Source organism: Astyanax mexicanus, chromosome 19, assembly GCF_023375975.1.
Source record: "Astyanax mexicanus isolate ESR-SI-001 chromosome 19, AstMex3_surface, whole genome shotgun sequence".
NCBI lineage: Eukaryota > Metazoa > Chordata > Actinopteri > Characiformes > Acestrorhamphidae > Astyanax > Astyanax mexicanus.
Genome location: NC_064426.1, coordinates 20,950,375 through 20,977,845, shown reverse-complemented (window position 1 = coordinate 20,977,845; position 27,471 = coordinate 20,950,375). Strand labels below are relative to the sequence as shown.

At 38.3% G+C, this 27,471-nt stretch overlaps 1 protein-coding gene across 3 annotated transcripts; it reads left to right on the top strand.

Annotated features, from left to right (window-relative positions):
- The first annotated feature begins 335 nt into the window (after positions 1-335).
- strada (STE20 related adaptor alpha) lies at positions 336-26,816 on the top strand. 3 transcript variants are annotated; one of them, XM_007251105.4, is made up of 13 exons: positions 336-483; positions 1,647-1,716; positions 2,914-2,971; positions 8,782-8,810; positions 14,931-15,033; positions 16,095-16,216; positions 16,323-16,431; positions 17,249-17,372; positions 18,351-18,522; positions 19,150-19,254; positions 19,350-19,603; positions 21,137-21,179; positions 22,026-26,816. In XM_007251105.4, the coding sequence occupies exons 2-13, from the start codon at positions 1,705-1,707 to the stop codon at positions 22,179-22,181; spliced, it is 1,287 nt and encodes a 428-aa protein (XP_007251167.3). In that variant the 5' UTR covers positions 336-483; positions 1,647-1,704; the 3' UTR covers positions 22,182-26,816. The 3 variants fall into 3 exon arrangements, with proteins under 3 accessions (XP_007251167.3, XP_022533039.2, XP_049323888.1); XM_022677318.2 differs by having other exon boundaries at positions 8,782-8,819; XM_049467931.1 differs by lacking the exons at positions 336-483; positions 8,782-8,810 and having other exon boundaries at positions 1,645-1,716.
- The last annotated feature ends 655 nt before the right edge of the window (positions 26,817-27,471 follow it).

Here is a 27,471-nt window from a genome sequence, read left to right as displayed (position 1 = left end):
TCAAAGTAAGGAAAAAAGTATTTTGTACTTTGTTACTTGACACCTCTGTAATGTGTCTATAAAAGGTGTATATTTTGTGAAGTTGCAAACGTAGTAGTTAATGTAAGTGTGTCTAGTTAGGGTTCTAGTTTATAGAGCAACATAATAATTGGGACAGGCCCTTCTCAGCCAGACGTTAGGGTCTATTTACGCTATTCTTTATTTTTCCCATGCATGCATCCAATCAGAGGGCGAAATCAAACGCTGCTCCCGCCCTCTAGAGTGAACGTAACCAATCAGATTAGAGAAAACGGTGGGGCGTACGGCGGTTTTGACCAACCAATGAAGAATTTATAGCTTTTCTTGCTTTAGTTGGAGGCTTCCCACCCTACTGCGGGTCGTGCTGCTGTAGAGAAGAGGGCTGAAATCAGCACAGGATGATATAACGCCTGCAGATCAGGCTAAACGGCGCGAAACCCTTAATATTCATCTTCTACCTAAAAGGTGAGCAAATCTGTTGGTTTAATAATACACGCGGTTTATTCAGAGACAGAAAGGCGCCAAGTTAGCTAGCCAGCCTGTTTAACTAGCGTATCTTAGCTGGGTTAGGTGTTTATTTATTTAATGTCACTTATTGTTAGTATGAAGCATTGTTCAACTTCTGGCCTGTTAGAAGGGCTGGGAATGTTTTTAAAGGGATCTGATTAATGTGAACCATATTTATCCTTATTATGTAACTTAAGTGTTTTTTGTTCATAAAAGGCTAGTATTACAGCTGATATTGAACCACCTTAATACACATTTCAATCTACATATATAACAAACGCTAGATAACTATAGCTACAGTCATCCATTAATTGTTCTGTGTATCTGTATCCTCTCTATTGGTTATGTGGTTATTTAGCTAGCTAGCAGATTATAGGAGCTGCAGGTCTGTCTAAATAGCCTGTTTTGTTGTTTTTGGTGCATGTGTGTGTGTTCATGCTGTCTCAATGTGCATCACTGTGCAACATTAGACCACAAAAAAAAGGTTTTGTTTGTATTGCCATTGTAGAAGCATATTGTGGCTCATCTATGATAATATATAATGATAACATAATGTTGATGATGAACTTTTAAGTGTGAAGAAGTTTCAGACATAAGAATTGGAAGACCTAATAAAAAAAAACATAGCGACATACCTACTGGCTCATTGGAATTAGAATTATTATTATTATTAGATTATAAGATTTTAAGAATAGATGTCGCTAATATTTTAAACCAATAATTCCTGATGTATTTATTGTATACTGGAAAAGGATCAAGTGACCCTGGCCGCACTACTATAATCGGAAAAAAAAATTCTCAGGTGACTCTTTTCATTTTATTGTAAGCATACAGTTGATTGAAAGCTAAACTGTAAGGCAAATAAATGTTACATTTGTTTCTGAAGTTATACCAGGGTATATATACATGTGTATACATCAGATAGCAGCATGAGCCCATAATTACCACATCAGTGCATCCCTACTCGCTATGTCAAGAAAACGGTTGACACTTGGAGCAGCAGAAATGATTAATGTCATGCTCACATATTGTATGATAATATGTTAACGTAATTACAGTGATGGGGCTGTTTATTGCAGTTATTAAACCCTGTTTATGTTTTTGCTCTTTTGCTTTTGCAGGAATTTATGCTGAATGTGTTTTTGATGGTGTAGTTGCGTGTGGTCTTCTTCAGGATCAATGTCTTTTTTGGTGAGTAAACCTGTTGTTTTGTTTATGTTACAATTAAAAAGGTTCTTACAGTAAGGGTTTGGACACCCCATTAAATAAAAAAAAATATTTTTGTAAGTGTTGTTTAATATGCTTGAACATATGAACATGTGATCTCAATAAATCTATCTATCTATCTATCTATCTATCTATCTATCTATCTATCTATCTATCTATCTATCTATCTATCTATCTAGTGAGAGAGAGGTAATATAACTAAACAAATTAAACTGAAGAAATGTCTTTTAAAATTAAATTGTAAAATAAAATGTAGTTAAAGGAGAGCTCCAGTGTGAAATGGACCTGGGGTGTAGTAACACATAATAAAGAGTACAAACTTTTGTTGAATAGCCCACCTCCTTTTACTCCCAGAATTTCAAAATACAGAGTCAATGTTTCTTTCTCGCTTACAGTGCTAGTGATAGGGGCGTAGAGTTGCCCATGCAAAGAAATCACAATTTGTACACCATTAACAGGCACTAATAACTTTAAAAGTAGTTTATTAAAAAAGTCTATTTATACACACAGCACCTTGAGATAGTTATCAGAATGCCGCCATCTTGAGATTACATCGTGATATGTTGACTGACGAGCATAAATATTTTGCTGAAAATATCTCATGTATTTCCACAGAATTCATTTTGCTATTCATCTTGTGTATTCGTTTATGTGCGTCAGTCACCTTATCTTTACTTTATTTAAAGATGGTGGCTCCAAGAGAACTGCCTCAAGCTACTCTGTGTTTAAGCAGTTTTTTCTCTCTCTCTCTCTCTCTCTCTCTCTCTCTCTCTCATATATATATATAAACTACCTGTTCACAATGTTCTCAGTGCCTTGTTTTAAATGTCAGGGCCCTTGGATAATAAAGAATTTAGGACACCTCCTGTAATAATTAAATATATATATATATATATATATAAATACAATCAGTATTGCCTCATTCTCTTAATACAGTGTTTTTTTTACCCTGGTCCTGAAGGCACACTGCCCTTCCTGTTTTAGCATTTCCATTGCTACAAACCCATCTGATCCAACTAATTAAGCCACACATAGTGGATGACTTAAATACGGCACAATGCGTAAATGATCAGGGAGGTGCGCTTTCAGGATAGAGTTGGGGATACTCCAATGTAATAATGATTATGATAATGATATATATTTTTTTCTCTCCCTCTGTAGCGCTGGGTGACGGAGAAGCTGAGTGTGGAGAGTCTGAGGGATCTGGAGTTGTTTGGAGGTGAGTACAGTACTGCTCTGTGCTGTTGCTGTTGCTGTGCTTCTCTGGCCACACCCCAGCCGAGCCTTCAGCCTGTCGTTCTGCAGCCGTGCTGAATGTGAAGGGGAGTCCTTCTACAGTAACTCTGTAGTTACCATAAATTGAGAACACATGTACTCCTTAAAGGTCAACATTTAAGTGACGCTGAGTTGCAGTGCTTGAAGGATATATTTATAATCTTTCCTAACCTCAGAATTTCACTTCAGAGCTGAGTCTCTACTCACTGAGAGAGAAAGAGAGAGAATAGTGTACTGGACAATAATCCCCATCATAATCAACTATAGCGTTAGGGCCTGACCGATATGAAAAACTGTCAAAGAGACCAAAGCTAGAAAGCTAAGAATACACTTCTGCAAAAAATTGAATACCAAACTTTATTTTGTGATATTATTTCAAACGATATGATATGGTTCACCCCTAATAGGGACTTTCACCAGATTTGTAACAGAAGTCAATGAACCAACATGTATCCAGGATTATCCAGATATAATCTTCTTCTAGTAGATATATAATGGGAAATGAGCATGTGAATTAGCAAAAACGTTGCACCCTGGTCACCCATATGGCCCTAAAATAATAATACTTTTTATCACAATTTTAGGGTATTTTTTCTATACAAAAATGTTCCTGATATTATTGCATTTGATATAACATGGCACACCCCTAAGCTGAAGTATCAATGACCGATGCATTTTTTTAATAAAAAAATGTTTTGTTAATTCAGGGCTTAACTGAATTATTTGACGTTTAGTTGTGGTCTTCTTAATTTTTATTTAATACAGTAGAAATCTTATTTGTTTGGTATGTTCTCTCTCTGAACTTTAAGCCTTAAATCGACATTAGGCTAATCAAAACGTATGGTTACAAGCAAGTTTTATTGATTAAATTAAATAAAAATAGTCATTCAGTGCGTTAGGGATACTGATTTATTACAAAACCAGTAGAAAATCCCAACAAATGTGACATCTTTTCTTGTTATGATAAATGGGTTAACTGGGTGTGGTTAAATAGATCAGATCATTTACTAGGCCCAGAATGGACAGTAGTCGGCCATAATTATATATGTTATTATTATTATAATTATTATTATTATTGTAAGATCTAAATATTTGTTTTAGTAGTACTATTCCCTCATGATCACTATTTTGCTACTGTTTTATTGTGATCTTAAATAAAAAAACAGTAAAAAATAAAAAATACAATCAAACAGGAAAGAACTTTTTTTCACATTAGGTAATTGTAACTTATTATTAAACAATTAAATAATAATTTGCTTTGGAATCTACAATGTTTTTTTATGCTTCTAATGTTAAATGAGCCAATCTGAATCAAGACCTGTGCTTTTACTCTGGGGATTTTCACAGGTGGACGAACCCATGGAAACCTAATTTGGACTGATATATCGGTCAGGCCCTACTAACAACCCCTTCCCTACAGGCAATGCCAGCTTTTACTTCTGCAAAACTTCATTACTGAAGTTTTATTACGATAATCGCTGCTCTTCTGCACTGACCTGAACCACTGCAACAATCAGAACCCACTGAAACTTGTGAGGCTCTTTTGCTTGTCTTTTGTTTGGTGTATTGTGTGGATGGGAGTGTGTATGTTGGTTAAAGTTGTATTTTTGTGTACATTTTTCGTGGTAACAGTGGATTGTTTGTACTAGACTAGAGAGGTAGAGGTAGACTGAAGTAACACTGACAGATTTGTCTTGTCGTTCTTGTTACTGTTGTTTTAGTGCTGGTGTTGTTTTTGTCTGTGATGAATCTTTAATGGATATTGTGTGTGCTCTCTGGTACTAACCGATTAAAATGGGTATTAAATTGCTACTGAAATAGATCTACTTCTACATCTTATGTATTATATACAGTCTTATGCAAAGATTTGGGCACCCCTGGGCAAATTGTAAATATGTGTTGTGTAGTATAAATAAATCAAATGTAGTACATAAATACACTTGTGCACAGCGTAAAAAACATTTAGAATTTCTTTATTCTTCATCTCCGCCTACAAATGGGGCACGTAATTCACATTTACACCACTCCTGTAAATATAAATAGCGGTTGGAGCATTTGCTCATGGACGGATGTACACATGCCTTTGTTGACAAGCTGAGAGTTACAGAATCTGCACCTGTTGTGAAAGAACCATATGGACTGAGGTTGATGTCAAGGTGTTACGCAGTTCCAACAAAGCTGATATGATGCATAAGTAAGTCAGTGAAGCTGTTGATGTTTTAAATTATTGGATAAAATAATACAATATAAAACACACAACACACTTGTGCTGGACACAGATGGAATTTGGCCTTTGCCTTCAACCCATTCATGCAGTTAACACACTCACACACATACACACTCACACATCAGTTAAATTTACTGATTAAATGAATGTTATTGTATACAGAAAATGCCTTGTTTATGTTTGTTACCTGTAAAGAATGTGTTTACTTATTACACAACATTGTCATGACCAGGGGTGTCCAAACTTTACAATGTTCAATAGTGTCTCTGTGTGATCATGTCTACGTCTATTTATATATTAGTATTTTTGAGAGCAAATGAAAAGCTAGTGTTTAGAGTAAAGATCAGGGTAGAGATACAGAGTGTTGATATCGGTGCCTGTTTGCTCTGTCAGGCTCATTGTGCTGTTGCTTTCATCACTGCCTGGTCATTGCATGTTGCTTCATTTTTGCTCTGAAAGTGCAGTTCGCTCATGGCTGCTGCTGTTGCCTGTTCCTGTGACTGATTCCTTCCTTCATTGTGTGTTTAATTCTTACATCACGTAAATAAAGAAAAACACACACATAACGTATTGTGCAGTTGTGAGAGGAAATGCATCATTGGCCAATCCAGACTTCTCCCTCAGATGTGCTCTTTTGTAGGAAATGTTTCTGGTTTTTGACAAAATATCACATGATCTTAAGAAGTAAACATTGATGATATTTATGTGCATGTCACTGTCATTGATTAGTGAGCAGGATCTGACATTTCTTAATGAAAAGCTAGATCCAACACATCTACCATTCAGGGATTGGGTCAGTGTTTAAATATAAGCATAAGTATTAGTATGAGTTTTCACATTTCATGGTCCAAGGCTCCATTTACACCTGGTCAGATCAGGTATCATGATTATCATGCGTCTTGAGGATCAGGATTAGGCGTGAGAATCACAGGGCATCTTACTTTAAAGATGATCTCACAATACTGTGATTCTGCCATACTTAATATATTGCAAAACAATTCTTTACCATGCTTTACAGCATCTGAGCTACTGAAGAGAATAAGAGAATAGAATAAGAGAATAAAATACTCCTAAATAAGCAGATTTCAGGAATTATGGATTTATGGATTTATTAAGTTTTACAGAATCTGCCAACCAATATTCTTCACTGCAGTATACCTTATTAATACCTTATTTGTTTAATTACAGCGTCACCACGTGGATTAATGAAGCTTTACGTTTAGTAAGTCATTTAGGAGGCGAGTCTTAGGGAGTTTAGAGTGCCTATATTTAAAAAAAATAATAAATCAACAATATTTGATATCACCATGTGGCATATGTTACAAACAAAAACGATACGATATCACTATCAATATTTTGTCCCACCCCAAATCAGGATTACATCTGGATAAGGCCAAACCACTTACCAAAAGAAAATACCAGTGTAAACACACCTGACACGTTTATTTGTAACTGATACAAAAGCGATCACTCAAATTGCTCTGTTTGTAGGTGTTTTTTCACCTGTAGTTTGTTTCTTTGGTCGGAATCAGTTCATTTGTTTAACAAAAAACATAGCAGCCCTAGCTGCGGTTAGCAGTGCTAGTAAACTTACAGCCACTTACAGCGCTACACTGTTTCAGTAACCCAGGGCGCTTTCAGGTAGTGGTTTGTCCCATGTAGCTAACTCATCTCTGAGCAGCGAAAGAGCTAGCGCTGCAGTTAGCGGCTAATGCTAATACTGCTACAGTCTCAGAGCTGGAGAAACCTCACTGAAACTCCTGTATAACGCTGTACTTCAGCGGAGTGGCTTTAAACTGCACTTGAACAACTGTGCAATTACTGTTTTTCACACTTGCCAAAACAAACCACACCAAGAGTGCAAACTAACCAGAGTCCTTTTAACTTGACCAAACTAGAATTGGTGTGAAAACACCCTGAGACATATTTGAGCTAGACCGTAAAGCATTGTAAACCCATAGGTAGGGCTGTGAATCTTTGGGGATCCCACAATTCTATTCAGAATTGATTCTTGGGGTCACGATTAAATATTTTTCGATTCTTTCAAATCGGTTGGATTTCTTTTTCTTCATCCTCCACACTTTAAACAACAAACACCGTAACACGACACTACACGCCCCTCTGTAGCCTAATAGGGAGAGGCTGTAAGAGCAAAAAACTTTCCCTGTCCTGTTGCTGCTGTCTCGCGACACTCACCTACTGTCTCGCGGAGCTTTTTAACTGTCTCACGGAGTTCATCTACTGTCCTGTGGAGCTCTTGAACATTTAAAGAGCTCCACAGGACAGTTAAACAGTTCCGCATGACAGTAGCTGAGCTCCGCAGAACAGATAAAGTGCTCCGCGCTACAGTTAAAGAGCTCCGCAGGACAGTAGGTGAGCTCTGCGAGACAGTATGAGCTCCGTGGTACAATTAAAAGCTCAGAGTGACCGTAGCTGCAGCCACAAAAAAAAAAGATTTTTCTGAAAATGAGAACAGATCCTATATCGTTCAATGTTAGAAATGCGATTCGAGCTCGAATCGATTTTTTCCTGCACCCCTACCCATAGGTTACTCGAAAAAACACATTTGAGAACCAAAACACCTCCCTATGCTTTTATTGCGTTTTTTTTTTTTTATTTTGCTTTTTTTTTTTTTTTGGTTAAGTTTCTCCCTGCTATACTGTGTAATCTAGGCATTTTCGGACATAGACCTATTTTCTGATTCCAAATCAGCTGGTCTAATTCACTGAGAAGAGTTCTCAGAAAGTGAATAAAAGTTCATTTAGAGTCTGCAGTGTGTAATTACTGTACTTTGACTGCAGTGTTTTAAAGAAACTGGGACCTGAATGGTTGGGTACATCAGTTAGATTATATTTATAAGATAATAAAAACTTCCAATTAAAGTGAAATTAAAACAGTCAATTACTGACAGTCAATTAAAAAAGTGTCTACTAAAATAAATAGATCAGCCCACAATGAATCATTATATGAACTGTAACTTAAAAAAAGAGATTTTAATTCCATATTAATTAACAGTGTATCATATATCTAAATTGTTGGGCTGTTTTATTTGTACAAACACAACGATCAAAACAGATAAAAAATCAGTCAATATATTTATGCGTAACTAACTGTAGGGTGCCATTTAGGTTTTCACACAGCCAGTCTTTGATCAGTCAAGACACAATCTCACCTCTTGATCCGACCCCCTGCACATGTTTTAATGCCAGGTGTAAATGGGGCCACATATACAGTAGGTAGGTATATGTGCTGGTGGTACTGACCATGTGAAATAATCTATATTATGCCTCTTGTGTTTTGGATCTGGATCTTAAGGCTCAAGCATTCTTTCGAAGAAAATATGGACCACCTAAAATATTTATTGAATGTGTTAAATTAAAAACATTAAATTTGGTGTGTATTGGTATAGATCAGAAAGTTGCTCTATGGAGGCATAATGTAAGGTCATATTTACAGAACCTCATTAAACGCCGGTTGTTTGTGTATATGTGTGTCTTTTGCGTCATTTACATGATTTTTCTACCCAGAGCAAGCTCAGGCAAGCCCCCTCAGGAAAGTAAGTGAGGTACCTCCGTTACTGCCTTTGTAGCCTGTGAATGTGTGTGTGTGTGTGTGTGTGTGTGTAGGGGAGGGGAGGGGAGGGGAGGGGGGATTATTGGGTGGATGAGCATGCATGGAACTATAAATATATATTTATATATAAAAATGGACCTTTTAATGGATGTCTTTTTGTGTGAGTGTGACGTTGAGTGTGAGTGTGTACAGTGCACATAATTCCATCCCCTGTGGCTGTGTGCTTTTGTGCATGCACTCACTAGTGTTTGGCTCCATATAGTCACACTCATTCCTTACCTAGCAGCTCTCACACGGGTGGGACGTCCAGGTTTTATGTTTTTGTTTGTTTGTTTTTTCTCACTCTGTATTACAGTCTCTCAGACTTTGAAAGTCATGGAATTAATGGGGTTAACTTTATAGGATCTGGACTACTGTTGGAGCCTCTAAAATGAATCAGTGTCAGTAAACTCTGTATTAGCTGTACTTTATTGGTTTACTGATTTGATTGGCTTAAACCAACATTAAACAGCCTCCTTATTTTATATCACTTTGTCTTTTTTCCCCAGCTCCATTTACCATATAGAGCAATATTTCCATTACATCTGCTGCAAGAGTTTTCTCATCGCTGCCTTAGAATTGAACAAATTGATATAAAATTGCACCTCCAAAAATCTGTAGACAGCTCTCAATTTAAAACAACAGATCATTGTGCCACCACCAGTTATCAACACGCGCAGGTCCTTCTGTTTATCTATCTTGGGTTCAGGCAGACAATCTAAACTCTAGTATGCAGAACTATATCATTATTGCTATTATTTTCCATTCTTTTAAATAGCAGGATACTTTGATTTTTATTTCTCTGCCCGGACCCGACCCGGCCCGAGTCCAGGCTCCAGGAAATAGTCTGTGAAGTAGTCATCTAATTTTCAATACTATTTTTATTTTATATAAAGCTATGACCTGATAATCACCATATAGCTAAGTAACAAAGTATTACTGTTAACGAAAACGAACGAAATAACGAAAAGTGAAAGTTCTTCTTAACTGAAACTAATAAAAACGGTAGTTAAAAGAAAAATTTAAAACAAACTGAAATTACAGATTGAATACAGACCCTCATTTTCGTGTTTGTTAATTTATTTCTAAGCGTTGTTTCCACTACAGCAGTTTAACAGCGGGTGGTGGTGTGCTGTTTCTGCTCGTGAAGGGGAGCCGGGGTTCTACAGGGGTCAGATATCGGCAGTGTGCAGCGCCTCGCGGTCCGCGGAATTACTTATATTTACAGCGCTAGCTGCAAAATAATGACAGAAAACCCTGAGTAAACTGCAGAATTCTGTATGGTATTAGAATATGAGTGCGAGGGAGATAAAAAAAAAAAAAACAGTTTTGTAGAGAAACAGGAGATGAGGAATATTTGAGAAGCAGCTGTAACTTTACCTGTGAGTAACTCATACACCAGAACACCCCACGCTGCAGGATAAACTGATAAATTTGATCATTTCGGTGGTTGGTTGGTTGTTGGGGTTTTATTGCCACTCCAGCACAAATGTGGCTGTTTTTGGCGATATTTTCGGTGAAAATTAGTGAAACCTGTAGAGTTTATTTAGTTTTTGCTGTATTATCTCCTCAGTGAGAATCCCCACCCCATATCCCATACAGTGAGCTCCAACTGCTTACCCCTCCTACTGCTCTTTCATTGTGGATGCACAGAATGTCTTAAACGCCCCGTTTTTCAATGTTAAGGTTTAACACGTCATGTGGTTAATATACCGTCACTATAACCGTGGTGTACCGAAATACCGTCATACCGCCCAACCCTAATCAAGACTACAGAGAGCCACAGGAGATCACATGTAACTTCAAAATTTGCATAGGGAAAGGCAGACAGTCTTTTGGTAAGCAAACAAATGCTAAAGCTAAGTTACCTCAGTTAAAATTACTGTCCAAGCCATGTATGGCTTGTATATATCAGTTGGGAAACAGCCAGTTTGTGAAGAGGCAGTAAACTGATACCAACTGATACTATCTTACACTTTTGTGTGTTGTGATACTCGTTTTTATCTAACTTGAAAAAGACTATTTTTACACTTTGTGACTGTGCCGTTTGAATAGTGTAGGCGCTTATGAATATATCTACACCAATGGCCATCTTGGTCTGAAATTGGTAAATTTCTGTTCTATCTTGGCAGCAGAAAACCCAGGTGCATCACTGACTGATTAGAACCCTGGCTTGGCATCACAAGTGATGCACACATACAAGCTTTTACATGAACAATAAACAGAACACAGAATAAAATAACATTGCTGTTCCCATTATTTGCCTAATGACAGTTTACTCTGCTGAGAAGCGCAGAAGAGCTGCGCTGTTAAGAGACCAATCCACCAAATCAGAGCACACCTGGCTCTTAAAGGGAATGGCCAGTTACACACAGATTGGTTTATTTCACTTCACATCCAAAACGCACCCTTGATTATTTAAGATTTTTAAGAAACTAAGGTGTACTTTTCCTGGCAGCAACACACACCAACACATCACCACCATGCCAGTGAGACTGCAGTGCTGAGAAGAATGACCCACCACCCAAATACTGTCTTCTCTGTGGAGTTCTGACCATTAAAGAACAGAATAAAAGGGGGATCATAAATAAATAAAGTATGCAGAAAAAAAGGAAACAGGACTACAGTCCATAAGCATATAACTACTGTATGGTCAGTGGAGCTGAAAAATGGACAGCCATGTATTGTCAATATGCAAACTACCACAACATCTAGTCATGGGGGGGGGGGGGGGGGGGGGAGACTTTGAATACTTTAGGTGGCTCTACAGTAGTAAAACAGACAGAATGCACTAGTGTGGTAAACATGGTGTCTTTGGTGATACATGCTGTACTAATTGATGTACCTCAGTGATGCTGTGTGCTTCTGTAGTGCTGTAGTCTTATCGATGCTAACTGAGTCAGTGTGTGTTGGGGAGATTTGTTGGTCTAATGAAGAGCTGGCTGTGAGTGTGTTTGTGATTAATCTACTGACTCTGGGGAATTGATCAGTGGTCTTTGTTTTTAATGGTTGCTTAAGCATCTAAAGCTAAAATTTTATTTTAATAGAAAATCTCTATTCAGAATGCAGAGTAGTCCAAGGCTAAACTTAATCCCTAGCTAGGAAACTGGCCTCAAATGTTGAGCAGTCCAGTCAAGTTGGCTGTTAAGGTGGCTAATTGTCACCTGTGTTTGTCATTTGCTGTGTTGATTAAAACACACAGGTGTATAATATAATATATAATATGATATAATGTAATTACACTCATTATACTCCCTCAATGAAAATTCTTTATAATTCATTAGGGGTGTAAATCTCTTTACTCATAATATCATTTATTTAACCCTTTTAAGAAATTGCCTACAATCAATGCAGAAATATGACTGAATGAACACATTAGAGGATATTTGTAATGCTTGTAAACAGCCAAAGTGGGCTATATCAGAGAGCACATGCTGTTGTAAATAGGGTTGCAACAATTTTACAAAGTGCCGGGGACAGAAATGCAGCAAGAGAGGAGAGGTACTGGACTCACTTACACAATTTTCACTCAATTTGTTCTGTCTCTCCAAAAGTGCCCAACCACAACATATTACCTATTTATTGGGGTTAAATGATGCATCGACGATTCCACGTTCTGTTACCTATTAATTCTCATGCAGTTGCATTGTTTGAACACCAGAGGTGGTAAACAACAGAATTCTGCTAGTGCAGACTGTAGATCCAGTGGGCGTGAGCAAAGGGGAAGATATATCAATCATTTTAGACTGAAGCCAATCACACAACTGCTGGTTAATATTTGTGCAATGGCTCTTACTGGTTTTCCATCTTCTCTTTGCTAGTTTTTCCACAGATAGCTCTCTAGTTTTCATGTGGTTTCTCTAACTATAAATGCACAGCCTGCACTGCCAAATCCAAATCTAAAACTGAATGTAGACATTCAGGACTATTAATTGTTTAAATAATCAATATAACTAAGACTGGGTATCAAAATTCAATACCAAAAAGGCACCGACTGAAATGTCTGTGTACTACCGAGTACCAAAGTTGCCTGTTTTCGATACTTTGCATGAAATGAGCATAAATGCGACAAATACGGAAGGTGTGCACAGCAAGATTTCCTAAATTTCCTTCAGGATAAATAAAGTATCTATCTATCTATCTATCTATCTAGGTAAAAACAACCGAGACGGCACCCTGGCACACAAGTTGAGAGCTCGCTCGCTCTCGTGCTGTCTCTTACTCTCTCTCATTCACGCTGTCTTCCTCCTACTTGTGCTGTCTCTCTTTCTCTCTCTCTTTCTTGATCTCTCGATTTACTGGTATTAAAATTTTTAAAGCGATACCCAGCCATGAATATAACGGGATACAGCTGGGCAACAATGCACACCTGACAGTCACATGTTCCAATACTTTTGTTTGTAATAAAAATGGGTGGACTCAGATAAAATCTGAAATCTGGATCTTCTGAACTGTATATCTGATCCAGAGATAAATAACTGGGAATAAAAGCTGAAATGTTGACCTGGATAGCTCCCTCTTCCCTTCCCTTTCCTTCTCTTCCCTTCACACATATGTAGCGGTTATTTGCATTTGAAACCTGTGCTGCCCAGTGACTGGTTGCATAGTAACACCTCACACCATGTTCGTGACACCCAATCTCCCTACTCCAGCTCACGTTCAAAGAACAGATTCAGCCACCTGTTTTCTGTATTGAGCGTTGTAGCTTCAACCAGTTTGTCTGGCACAATTAGAGAATGCTTTATACACTCCCTACCCACATCCAGAGCACCCCCCACCACCACCACCAAACAGAGGAGCACAGTGAATCCTTTATTTCAGTACTTATAAGCCTAAATATGAAATGCTGTTCTGAACTGATCTGTAGGAATAAGGCTGGATTGTTTCACTAGAATAAAGTGTTCAAAGGTGCTTTTAATTCCTACACTGTTTGTGCCAGCTGCCTCAAACTAGTTGCTCACCCTCCACTAACAAGTACTTTGACATTTACATGAACTCCAACAAGAAATTTTCTAACTGCTTCAATTGCTGGTGTGACTTTTCACCTGTATACATTAGAGCTATGTGGATGTATAATAATATATATATCATTCATTTATAAGCAGTCTGACCAAAGGAGGATGGGTCCCCCCTTATGTATTATCTTTGATAGTCTGATAGTTCCTCCCAAGATACACGTGAGGCTCTGTAACTTCTAAGCAACTGAAGGCCATTAGTTCATGTTCATTAGTCCACCATCAGGAGAGCACTGAACAAAACTAGTGTACATGGCAAGGTTGCAAGGAGACTGCTATCCAAAAAGAACATTGCTTCTTGTCTGCAGTTTGCTAAAGATCACATGGACAAGCCAGAAGGCTATGAGCAGAATTGTATTTTATTTTTTTTAACTTTAAATGAAAAACATTATGTTTGGATAAAGGAAAACACTGCATTCCAGCTTAAGAACCTTCTCCCATCCGTGAACCGTGGTGGTAGATACAAGGTTTGGGCCTGATTTGCTGCATCGGGAAAACTTTTAGGTGAAGTTATTGCTGTAGAGGGGGGGTCACATCAAATATTGAAAGCAAAGGTTTACATACTTTTGCCACATTTGAAAATCTGGTGATATATTTACGGTCATATTAATGTAGAAATATAGACAATTCTAAGGAGTTCACAAATGTTCAAGCACCACTGTAAGTTCTGCCTTTTAGGTTGGTGCTGCTACTGGTAGTATTGTTGTAATATCAGCAGATTAATGGAACCAAATAAATCTGTGCTTTTATTTCTGTCCATGAAAGTTGACCAGCTAATGATGACATCTGCTTTGTAGAAGGAATTGTAATCAATGTGAAGTACAGGGAGAATTAGCTCACATAGGTCATTTAGTGCAGTCACAAAACAGCAGTGTAAAACCATCTCTATCTAATTTTTACAGTGTTAGTGAAAACACCCTTATTCTCCTCTCCAGCTGGTTCATGCCATCACCAGGGTAAAACAGAAAAGAAAGTGCTGCTTTGAAAGATTTGAGAAGGGCTACTGAATGTTTTTGTGTCTTTACTAACACCACTCTCCTCTGTTTCAGGCCAATGAAGACAGTCGTGAGTCTCTGAGCCCCCTCCCACAACGGGAAACCATGGGAACCTTCCTGCCTGACAGCAGTGCTTATGAACTGCTCACCATCATAGGTCAGTCCTTTCTGCTCCCACATATCTAGACATTAAATTGCATGCAGAATTGCATGAGAATTAACATTATTTCTGGGCTATTAAGTGCACCTGAATGTTACCTGCACCCACTAAAAGTTGTACATATAGATGCCACACCTGACTGTAAGCTGCACCTGACTATAAGCCGTTATGTAACAAACCGCGAACAGTGTGCAACATGACTGGTTTAAAAAAATACAGTAGCTTACCAGTAAAATATTAAAAGGGAATTTTGTCCCTTTTATTACTTGGGCTGCCAGTTTAAGAAGCTCTGAGAAAAAGGAGCTTTTTTGCTCATGATCTGGTACAGGGCTGCTGTGTTTACCATCAGTTATCTGTATTTCTAACTTCTGCTTATTATTGCTCTATTGTTAAAGTTAGATAATACAGTGTCCAGATTTTGCGAGCCATCGCTACTGGTGGACTAGCCTATATTGCTCTTCAACTTTGACACCCCACTTCAATAATTTCTTAGCTCCACGAAGAACCGCACATTCTGTTGACCCGGGATGCGGGAAGCTCAGAGCCCCACTTAAAATTCACTATTTACACTGATGTTGAATAGCTGCAAATGCTTTTTGTCCTGGATTAATCTACACACTTATCTATTTTGAAAACAGTTTATTTGGGTGAGTAAAGTACTTTTGTTAGCCTGTACACAAAAACAAACAAAAAAACGTATATTAGCCGCACCATTATATAAGCCACAGTGTTCAAAGTGTGTATAGCCCAGAAATTACGGTAGAATTTCTTGCTCCCTCTACAGAAAGGGGAGTGTAATTCCCTTTACATCACTGCAGTAAATACAACATGGACAGCTGTAAACACGCATTTGTTGACAAGCTGATAGATATACACTCATCATCACCAGACATAAAATTCAGTGCTATTAGTTCATCAAAAGAAGAACTAACATGACCCTGGTTACACAGTGTTGAGCAGTTCTAGAGACCGGTCTAATGCAGCTCCACCAAAGTTTCATAGCGCAGTAGTATCATTTGTCCGTTATCTTCTCTGTTTGTGTGTACATGTTTGTGTAGGCCGTGGTCTGGAGGACTTGATGACCGTAAACTTGGGGAGATACAAACCTACTGGAGAACATGTTGCTATCAGAAGGATTGATCTGGAGTCCTGTACCAATGATATGGTCAACTACCTACAGGTCAGTGTACAGTTCTCGAAGAGTTTCAGGACTAGAGTTGAAAAACACTGGAATAATTCAGTATGAAATGTGATTTTCTTTTTTTTTTTCTTTTTTTTTTTTTTAGGGAGAGCTGCATGTTTCTAAACTCTTCCACCATCCCAGCATCCTCCCTTACAGGAGCATCTTCATCGCAGAGAACGAGTTATGGGTGATCACACCATTCATGGCCTATGGTGAGCAAGAGACAAAAGGAAATTGTTAAAGTCTGACGTGTAATTCGTGGAGTACTGCGTTCTGTAATTATTAGCATGATGTCAAGGTTGTTCTTGTCATGTTTAGGTAAGTTAATAAATTCTTATGAATTTTTATGGAAAGTTTTTTTAACTGTCATATTAAATGTGACATATTATACCTGTTTTACATAAGTTAGAATCTAGGTTCATTGCCCTAAATCACTCTCGCATAAAGAGATCTCACCAGCTCTATTCTTGCCAGTTTCAGTTCCTTTTAGAATGAGCCGTTTAAGGGACCTGTCACCTTTATGTGAATATAAAGCTGTTGCTGGCCATGCCTTGTTTACTGCTGAGTGATTACTATAAGTTAGTGGTAGCTTGTGCTAAAAGAAAAACGCAAATAAGCATGTTGATGCATAACTGTTATAGAAACACAAAACTCTAAAATTAATTATATCTCCCTCATTTGCTGACTTGCCACGTATAGTAGGTACAGATCCCTCACTCAGACGAAGTCTGCTGTCTAATCCTGATGTGGACTGTCTGAGGTTCTCAACCAAAATAACCGAAATGGGGTTTCATTAACTGATGTAGTGGGTGAGGCTCTGGTGGGGGTTGACTGGTGAGGGGTGGTGCCAGGGTGGTTCTATGCATTGTGACATCACTATAAGGGGGCATTCGAATGGCTCATAGAAGCATAAAAATAGAAGCGCAAAAGCCTTTCATCTGAAAGCTCATAGATGAACCACATTTTAACTACTGTTTAAATTCACTAGTGATTTTTGTAATCTAAAAAATGCAAATTGTTCTTCTCCAGGCTCGGCACGAGATTTGATCAGCACTCACTTCACAGACGGTATGAGTGAGCTGACCATCGCATACATTCTGCTTGGTGTACTCAGAGCGCTGGAGTATATTCACCACATGGGTTACGTACACCGGTAAGAGATCTACACACTCACTTATTGGTCACACTGGTAGATAAATATAATAGTTTTAGAAGGATGAGAAATGCTTAACTAGTGATGGAAAAAATGCATCTGCATGTATACAGATCATCATGGCCAGATTTTCAGCCAAAATGTGATCATACCATATCTAAAAGATCGGATCACATTGAGTTAAGGATTACAGCATTTCTGTACCAGCATTAAACTACTGCTTAGTGCGCTCATTTTATTCAATTACTCTCTTATAAAGCAAATCAAATATTTATGTATGTATGTATGTTAGAGTCCTCCATCTTCCCATTTTCTCAGTCAGCTTCATGAGGTAGAGTCACCTGGAATGGCTGTCAGTTAACAGCTGTGCTGAACTTGTCAAGATTAAGTTTGAGAGCATCAGTTGTAAAGTTGTGAAGAGGTAGAGTTGGTATACAGTGAATAGCCCCTTTTGAATAATGTGTAATATACGTATACATATTATAGCAAGAACTGCTTATTCAATTCAAGGGCTAAGTGCTGCCACTTTAATCAGGAAATCGCTGATTCGAATCCTGGTCATGCAGCTTGCAATCAGCTGGCAGAGCTGTTGGCCTTGGCAATTGGCCTTGCTCTCTCTAGTTGTATCTAGTTGTATAGATGGCGCTCTTTCCCCTCATCACTTTTTTGGTGAGGTCAATCAGCACAAAGCGTCTGTGAGCTGATGTATTGGAAACATTATGATTAAACTGGCTCTCATCAGGACTGCCCCAGAAAAAAAGAAGATGAAGAGTTCATCAGAGTTACTAGGCTCATAAACTTAAAAGTGTTTAACACTTTTAAGTTACTACATGATTTCTTATGTGTTCCTTCATAGTCTGGATGATTTCAGAATTATTTTTTCCTAATGTATAAAAACAAAACAAAAAAAATATATATGAAATGCTTAGCCTGAGTATGTATCTGATCGTAGTTTGTTTCTGTGTGATTTGTGTGTAGGAGTGTGAAGGCCAGTCACATTCTGATCTCAGCAGATGGCCAGGTTTATCTGTCTGGTCTGAGAAGTATCTTCAGTTTAATCCGGCATGGCCAGAGGGCACGAGTGGTCCACGATTTCCCCCAGTACAGTGTTAAAGTGCTGCCCTGGCTCAGCCCTGAGGTGCTACAGCAGGTACGCTTTTACTATATACAGTATAATATCGATATTTAATAGTTTTATACATGTAAAACTCTGAAAAAAATAAGAGACCACCTAAAAATGAGGAGTTTCTTTGATTTTACCAAATTGAAAACCTCTGGAATATAATCAAGAGGAAGATGGATGATCAAAAGCCATCAAACCAAACTGAACTGCTTGAATGTTTGCACCAGGAGTGGCATAAATTGATCCAAAAGCAGTGTGTAAGACAGGTGGAGGAGAACATGCCAAGATCCATGAAAACTGTGATTAAAAACAGGGTTATTTCACCAAATATTGATTTCTGAACTCCTAAAACGTTATGAATATGAACTTGCTTTCTTTGCATTATTTAAAGCTCTGCATCTTTTTTATTTTAGCCATTTCTCATTTTCTGCAAATAAATGCTCTAAATGACAATATTTTTATTTGGAATTTGGGAGAAATGTTGTTCGTAGTTTATAGAATAAAACAACAATGTTTATTTTACTCATATAAACCTATAAATAGCAAAATCAGAGAAAGTGGTTCAGAAACTGAAGTGGTCTCTTATTTTTATCCAGAGCTGTATATAATATATAAAGCATAAAAAATATACGTGTTTGTTTGTATTTTTAACAGAATCTTCAGGGGTACGACTTCCGCTCTGATATTTACAGTCTGGGAATTACTGCATGTGAGCTGGCCAATGGTCATGTGCCATTTAAAGACATGCCTGCTACCCAGGTGAGCCTGTCCTTCCCATAAAACACCACTGCATTATTGTTTGTGATCTGTATTTTTCACTGTTCTAATACAACATGTGTCTCAATGTTAATCAGATGCTGTTGGAGAAGTTGAACGGTACAGTGCCATGCCTGCTGGACACCACCACCATCCCCCCAGAGGAGCTCAGTATGAAGCCGTCTCGCTCAGGGGCCGACTCGGGGATCTGCGAGGGTCCTGGGGCAGGGGTTTCACGTCACACTAACGGAGAACCCTCGTCCTCCTCAGGGCCGAATCCGTACAGCCGCACCTTCAGCCCTCACTTCCACGCCTTTGTAGAGCTGTGCCTGCAGAGAGACCCGGAGAAGAGGTAAGATTACAATGAATTTAGATTGTATTGGAAACTTACATACATTATTAATGAAGAGAAAATGACCTTAAACAGACCGTTATACCGTATTACTTTTTTTATAATGTTATCTAACATTAATTCACCACATTTCAAATTGAGGATATATGAGAATATTATATAAGATGCTAAAGATTTTTTTTTTTTAAACAAAAGATTGTAGTAGGGTGCGCCTGACAGCTTTTCACACAACATTCAATCATAGACGGTTCAAAAACTCACTGGCTCTATAGCATTCATTTTTAGCCTTTTAAGCCTTGCTTTCATAGTCATTCAAATTAGCCGTTGCGTACAGCACTGAAATGCTTGTTAATTTTGGGGGTTTAAATATAAAAATACTGGACTGGTACCTAACAGTTGTAAGGTTTTATGGTCTAAAGAGCTAAAAACCACTATGATCGTGTAATCGCTGGTTCGAATCCCGCTCATGCAGCTTGCAAGGCGTCTGTGAGCTGATGTATCAGAACCGAGTCGCTGTGCTTTCCTCTGAGTGCTCCTTGGTTGATGTTGATCAGCACAAGGCGTCTGTGAGCTGATGTATCAGAACCGAGTCGCTGTGCTTTCCTCCGAGTGCACTGTGATGCTGCTCGGCAAAGCTTGAAAAGGGGTGGTGGCTGACTTTACCTGTATCAGAGGAGTCATGTGCTAGTCTTTACCCTCCTGGTGTTTTGGCATCACTATTGATAGGGGATATACAGCTAACTAGCAGCTTAGTGGTGGGACAATTGGCCTAGCTAAATTGGGAGGATACATTTTCAGTAGTTGTATCAGAGTTGGAGGGAGGCCTGATATTGGACGGCACATAAATAGGTCATTCCATTTCTGAGGTTGCGCAATCATTTGACACTCCTTTAGCCACAGTGCCATATTTAGTATGTTTTGGGAATACGTTGTTTGGCTTTGTGTACATGGCAAACGTCATGCGACACAATACAAGTGACAGTCTATGCCAAAGTAAATAGTTTTCCATTTAGTGATTCCATGATTTCCCCATACAGAATCACTTGCTGCTCCTTAGTGGGCGATGTTGCCAAAAAATAGTATGATATTTTAGGGTATTATTGTGATAGTGATACTGGTGGTGATATGACACAACACTAAATATTTTGTATTAAATTCAAGAAGATACTTGTGCTGCAAAATAAAGGTTTAAATAAAAATAAAATGTTAAAATATAGTGTAACTATAACAGCTTCAAACATTCAGTATAAACAAAAAAAACTATATAAAAAAACAGTAACCTTTAAAGACTTCAAACAATGTAACAAAATAAATGAAAAAAAAAAACAACTAATGAAATGTAACAACAAATCTACCACAAACTAAAGTGCAGAATATTTAGTGCATCTATCTAAACTACAAATATTAACAATTATAATTATATCTATAACGTATCAGCAAACTGAACTAATTTTATATTGATTAATTGATTGTGTAGTGTAAGTATATCAGCTTGCCAAAAAATGTAATCTTGCTGTTTGTTGTTCCACACAGGCCTTCTGCAAGTGCACTGATTGGTCACTCCTTCTTTAAGCAGGTAAAAGTTTGCAGGTCCAGTCATATCAACTAGATGTTCTACCTGATTTTGATGATTACTGTATTTTTCGCACTTTTCAGGCGCACAGGATTATAAGGCACATTATGTAATACTAGTAAGGAACAGTAAGGAATGTAGCCATGTTTTTCTTCTAATTCAGCAGATCTTGCCACTGGGTGGTGGTAGGTAGGTAACTAAGTTAAGTAAAGCTAAGCTAAATAAAACAAAACTGTAATTCTTATAAACAAAACTTTTGGTCTTATTTTGTTGGATTTTAATCTACATATTTCTCTTCTGAAAACTGTTTTTTGAGTGAGTAAAACGCTTCTGTTTATTTACAGTTATCTTAGATTTCCAGATTTCCACTAAGGCTGAGTGCAGTAGCATTAGCTACTAACCGCTAAAGCTTGCGGGACGTTTATGCTGCCAGACAGAGCTATACTGAGGAACACTGAGTGTTCCGGTAAACCAGGGTGATATAAGCTAGCGGTTCGTGCCACATAGCTTGTTTTAATATGGTAAAGGCTACAAGAAAACAAAAATAAGAAAGAGCTAGCGCTTAATGCGGTTAGCGGCTAATGCTAATACTGCTCCAGCCTTGGTGCTGGAGAACTAAACTGAAACTCCTGTATAAAGCTGTACTTCAGCAGAGTGGCTTTACTGCTCTTTACAACCAGACTGGTAGAATTCGTTCATAAGGCGCTTTTGATGATAAGGTGCACTGATGATTGTTTGGAAAACTAAAAGCTTTTAAGTGCGCCTTATAGTGCGAAAAATATGCTTTTTTTTTTTCTTTTCTTTTTTGTTTCGTTTCACTGCTTCACTGCTTGCTCTGCATTGTTGTAGATAAAGCGCCGGCCGTGCGAGGCTTTACCAGAACTGCTGCGTCCGGTCTCACCGCTCAGCAGCTTCGAGTGCGTCCAGCCTCAGGACTCCCCCTCAGGTCTGGCCAGCCTGGAGTCCGGCCTCAGCCACCTGGACGTGGACGACTGGGACTTCTGACAAGTGACCAGTCAAGGAGAAGGAGAACGGAAATGGACAAAGAATGGACAACATGTGCTGAGTGGCTTGTGGACGGAAATGAAAGAAGGATGTTTTGTTCCTGGCGGGAGTCTGGATTTAGGGGTGGCAATGGGAAGTTGTGGGTGCATGCGTTTTCTAACTAGTAGGACATGAAAGGAAAGAAAATCAAAGAGGATGCTTTTAAAAGAATGGGTCAGTCAGTGATGCTAACGTTACTAACAGTGGATGAAGGTGAGCAGCCACCAGTTACCATTATGAAAACATCATAATGCCTATTTTGATGTCAGTTAAAGGAGAACTCTGGTGTGAAATTGACTTTGGGTGTAGTAGAACATGATAAAGTACTAACCTGTGTTGAATAGCCCACCTTCATTCTCCCACAGCTTTCCGAGATCCAGCAATTTTGTGCAGTTTGTCCAAACAGGCTAGAATGGGTTTTAATGGGGCATATTTTGCCCCTGCAGACAAATGGATTTTTACACTGCAGCTTCAGCTGGCATAACGGAGGAGAAGGCTAAGAAAAAAGAAGACATAACGCGTTTGTGCGTTTCCAGCCTGCAACTTTACGTCCTCGTCACTCTACTGATCATGACTTTACTTTAAGATGGCAGTGCCCGGAGATGTAAGTTACGATAGCAGTGGTTATTAATACTTTAATAGTAACTTCTTATGCACTTCTTTTAAAGTTCTTTATGCCTCGTTTTGAATGTCAGGGCTCTCCAGATTCTACCAATGAGGTGTGGAGCTTCTTTGAGCCTGGATAACAGTGTAAAAGGCAATTTATCTGCAGGGGAAAAATATGCCCCATTAAAACTCATTGTAGCCTGTTTGCAAACTGCTCAAAATTCCTAGATCTCGGAAAGCTGCGCGAGAGCGGAGGTGGGCTATTCAACAAATGTTCGTACTCTTTATCATGTTTTACTACAGACAAAGTCAGTTTCACAGAGTTCTCCTTTAAAAATGCTGATGTTGCTAACAGTGGATGAAGACAAACAGCGCAAATTACAATAATGTGAATGACATCACAACGTTTATTTTGATGCAAGTTAACCAATGTTTGTAACAATGCTTGAAACTAAATAGCCACATATAAGCATTGTTAAAGGATGTCACAATGCTTCAGCAATGCTAATATTACCATTACCATTACTAAAACATGAGCACCATTATAAAAATGATTTTTTTGTAATGCTAACAATACAAGAAAGTGGAAATTCATACAGTATAAAGCATTGCCAGTTAATATAACTGTTATGTCAGTCAGCTAAATTGTTAGCATTGCTAACAGTGGATGAATGTGAGAAGCCAACATTTTCTATTATAAGAACACATCAACATCAAAATGCTTATAATTATGTTAATCGGTAATGCTGATGTTGCTAACAAAGCAAGATAGCAGTCACAAATGAGCCCTGAGAAACGCTAGTGGGTGAAAGCAAATTTGAAATGTACCACAAAAAAAATACATTCACTGCTTATTCTGGTGTCAGCCAGTAATGCTAACATTACTAATAATACACAAAAGTAGAGAGCTACATAAATGCATTGTTGAATGATGTCACAATGCTTATTATGATGTCTGTAAATAATGCTAACACTGCTAGCATTGTATGAAAACTCATAATGCTAACCTGGCTATCAGTGAATTTGTGATCATCTGCTAATTACTCCATTTGCCACAATGTCTTACATGTTTTTATGCTTTAGTAATGTTACCATTATTGACTTGCCTCATAATAAGCATTGGAATGTCATTTTCATAAAGATAATTTTCACCCACTCTTTGCATTAGCTTCGTTCATCAACATAATGATAAGCAGTCTATCATTATTTCACAATGCATATTGAGCCTGTAATCATATTCATAAAGTTTTAAGAGTTCAGAAATCAATATTTGGTCGAATAACCCTGATTTTAATTACAGTTTTCATGCATCTTGGCATGTTCTCTCCTCCACCAGTCTTACACACTGCTTTTGGATAACTTTATGCCACTCCTGGTGCAAAAAAACAGGCAGGTCAGTTTGGTTTGTTGGCTTGTGATCATCCATCTTCCTCTTGATTAAATGCCAGAGGTTTTCAATTAGGTAAAATCAAAGAAACTCATCATTTTTATGTGGTCTCTTATTTTTTTTCCAGAGCTGTATATTTGTGCAGTGTGAAGCTGCTTTAAACACAGTGTTTGCAATTGGAAGTCTGCACAGTAAGCGGACTTGAGCGGGCGTACGCGGTGAGCGCTGCACATGTGGCGTTCAGTGTGAAAAAAGATTAGCATGGAGCGTTTGTTTATAGTTGTAGTAATTATCTGGCTATTATATCAGGTTAAACTGCAACTGAACAGCCATTTATTCACTTAAAATATAAATATATTTGACCAGACCAAGGGTAACTACTAGGGGTAACCACGGGTCTTAATGCGGTTATTTTGGTCTGCACCAGAGTGCGATTACTGATTTCACACCTGCTGAAATAAACCACACCAGGCGTGCAAAGGAACCAGATAGATCATATAGTGCTTGTGTGAAAACACCCTAAGCATTTTGCCATTAATGAAAGTGAAAAGCTGATAGTTAGCATTTTAATAAAGTTATTCTTGCTAATTTGGTGGCTACTGGTTTACACTGGTTGTTAGCGACATTAGCATGTACGGTTGTGCTGATAAAAAGATCCAGGATTCACCCGTTAGTGTATATAGTTCTGTACATAACTGAAACTGCTCGATGGAGAGAAGTGTTATTTCTTCATCTCTCTCACCGAGAGGTGCGAAGCCAGCAGCCGCCACAGCCTTGCCTAAACCACCACTGGTTCACCATCACACTTACTGGGCAATGCATGAGTACAAATGAAAGTCTGGACCAGAAGTTGAAAATTTAGGACCCCCGATGTAGAACTGGCACCATTTAACAGAATTTGAAACCACGTATAAGTTCAGAAACCAGGAACTTTTGTTCGCAATGGGAACCGAAAAATACTAACTTCTTCAGCTCAAACTTTGACAATGTTTTTGGGCGTGTCTGATTATGATTTGACGTTTTGATTGTTCCACTAAAACTGGTTTAAACACAGGCAGATTTTGAGGTAAATCACCATGGTTCTTTTAAGCCTGAATGGAACTGGTTCAAGAACTGGTTCTTTTGGTGGGAAAGTGCAGGAAGTCAAGTTAAAACAAATAATCCTGGGGTGGATTTTTTTTAGCTTTTAGACTTTCTGGACCTGAATTTTGCAACTCTGGTGTGGACCCACACACACATACCTATCATAACCTCCTTCTTAAGGCAGTTTTGCCACGTTGGGATGTCGGGTGCTCAGTTTTGCGCACTGTTACTGAACGAGCGTTACGTGTTTTGTAATAATCTGAACCTGAACGGCAGACTTTGTGAATGTCTAATTGTAGTGTAGTATTGCTTGCTTCAGCACTGAGCTCACAGAGCTACATTTACATTGATAAAGCATTGCTGCATGGCCCACTGAGCCGACGCCTTCTTCTCGCAGTGTCCGGTGGTTTACCCAGGAACGATAATGGCGATTCTGAATGAACAGGTATTGAATTAATGTGTTCAGACTACCAGCAGGACATTAATCGGTGCATGGACGGGAGCCGCGATGACCCTCGGAAGAACTTTTTAAAAAAGAAACTTCACCCTTCACACAATGCTGTCGAAGATTTTTTTTGTGCCCACCACCGTCAGCCATCCACTTGCATAATGAATGTTGTTGATGCAGTGTTTCTTTGAATTTCATTTATGTTACGTTACCATGAACCTGTAATATTGGAAAGTACTTCAGTGGAGGTGTTCAGATGTTACATATTGGGAGAATGACACAATAAAGGCTTAAAAAAAACCCTGATGTTTTAAATATTTATAAGTGGTGCTGTCTAAAAAGCAATACACAAGCAGTAGCAGTAAGTTCTGTGTGGACATTTACTGATACAGTTAGACCCATAAATATTTGGTCAGACACAATCTCCAGAATTTGGGCTCTACATACCATCACACACTGGGTTTAAAATGAGACGAATCAGATCCAACTGAACTGAAAATTAGAATATTATAAGACCAATTGGTACTTTTGGCAGTGTGCCACATACTGCTGGAAAATGAAATCCACATCTCCATAAAAGTTGTCAGCCATGCGAAGCATAAAGTGCTGTAAGATTGTCTGGAAAAACACTGCACTGCACAGATGGCATGTCTCTCCAAACCATCACTGATTGGTGGAAACTTCACACTAGACCTCAAGCAGCTTGAACTGTGTGTCTCTACACTCTTTCTTCAGACTCTGCTCCCTTAATTTCTAAATTAAATGTAAAATTTACTGATAATCAGTGATGGTTTGGAGACACATGTCATCTGCTGTTGTTGGTCCACTGTATTATATCAAGTACAGTATCAGTGCAGTGTTTTTCTGAAAAATCTTACAGCACTTCATGCTTCCCTCTACTGACAACTTTTATGGAGATGCAGGTTTCATTTTCCAGCAGGACTTGGCACACTGCCCACACTGCCAAAAGTACCAATTGGTCTTATATAATATTCTAATTTTATGAGACATTAATTTTGGGTTTTTCGTTGGCTGTAAGCCATAATCATCAACAATAAAAGCTTAAAATAGATCTCTCTGTGTGTAATACATTTATATAATGAGTTTCATATTGTGAACTGAATTACTGAAATAAAGTAACTTTTCAATGATATTAAATTTTTTTGGGATGCACTAGTATATTTTAGGTTTAATTTAAGTGGTCAAACAAAAGTACACTATGAAGCATTTAGGAATTACAACCATTTTTCTACAAAGCATCTTCATTTCAGGGGCTTAAAAGTAATTGGACAAATGATCTCAAAAGCTATTTTATGGGCTTCATTGCTGGCTATTCCCTCATTAATTCATAGTCAATTAAACAGGTAGAAGATCTGGAGCTGATTCCAGGTGTGGCATTTGCTTTTGGATGCTGTTACTGTGAACCCACGACATGCGGTCAGCATGAAACAGACCAATATTAGTCTGATAAAAGGAATAAATTCATCAGAGAGGTAGTGGAAATGTTAGGAGCAGCCAAATCACCTACTTGCCACATTCTGTGATAATTGAGCACAGTGGCAAAGAATTTAAAAAGGCAACAGAAGACAACATTGGGGGATGATCACAGAATAGTACTGAAAATCCCATCACAACATCCACCCAAGTAAAGAACATTCTCCAGATAGAAGGAGGTGCATCAGTATTTTAGTCTACCATAAAGAGAAGGCTTCCTGAGAGCAAATACA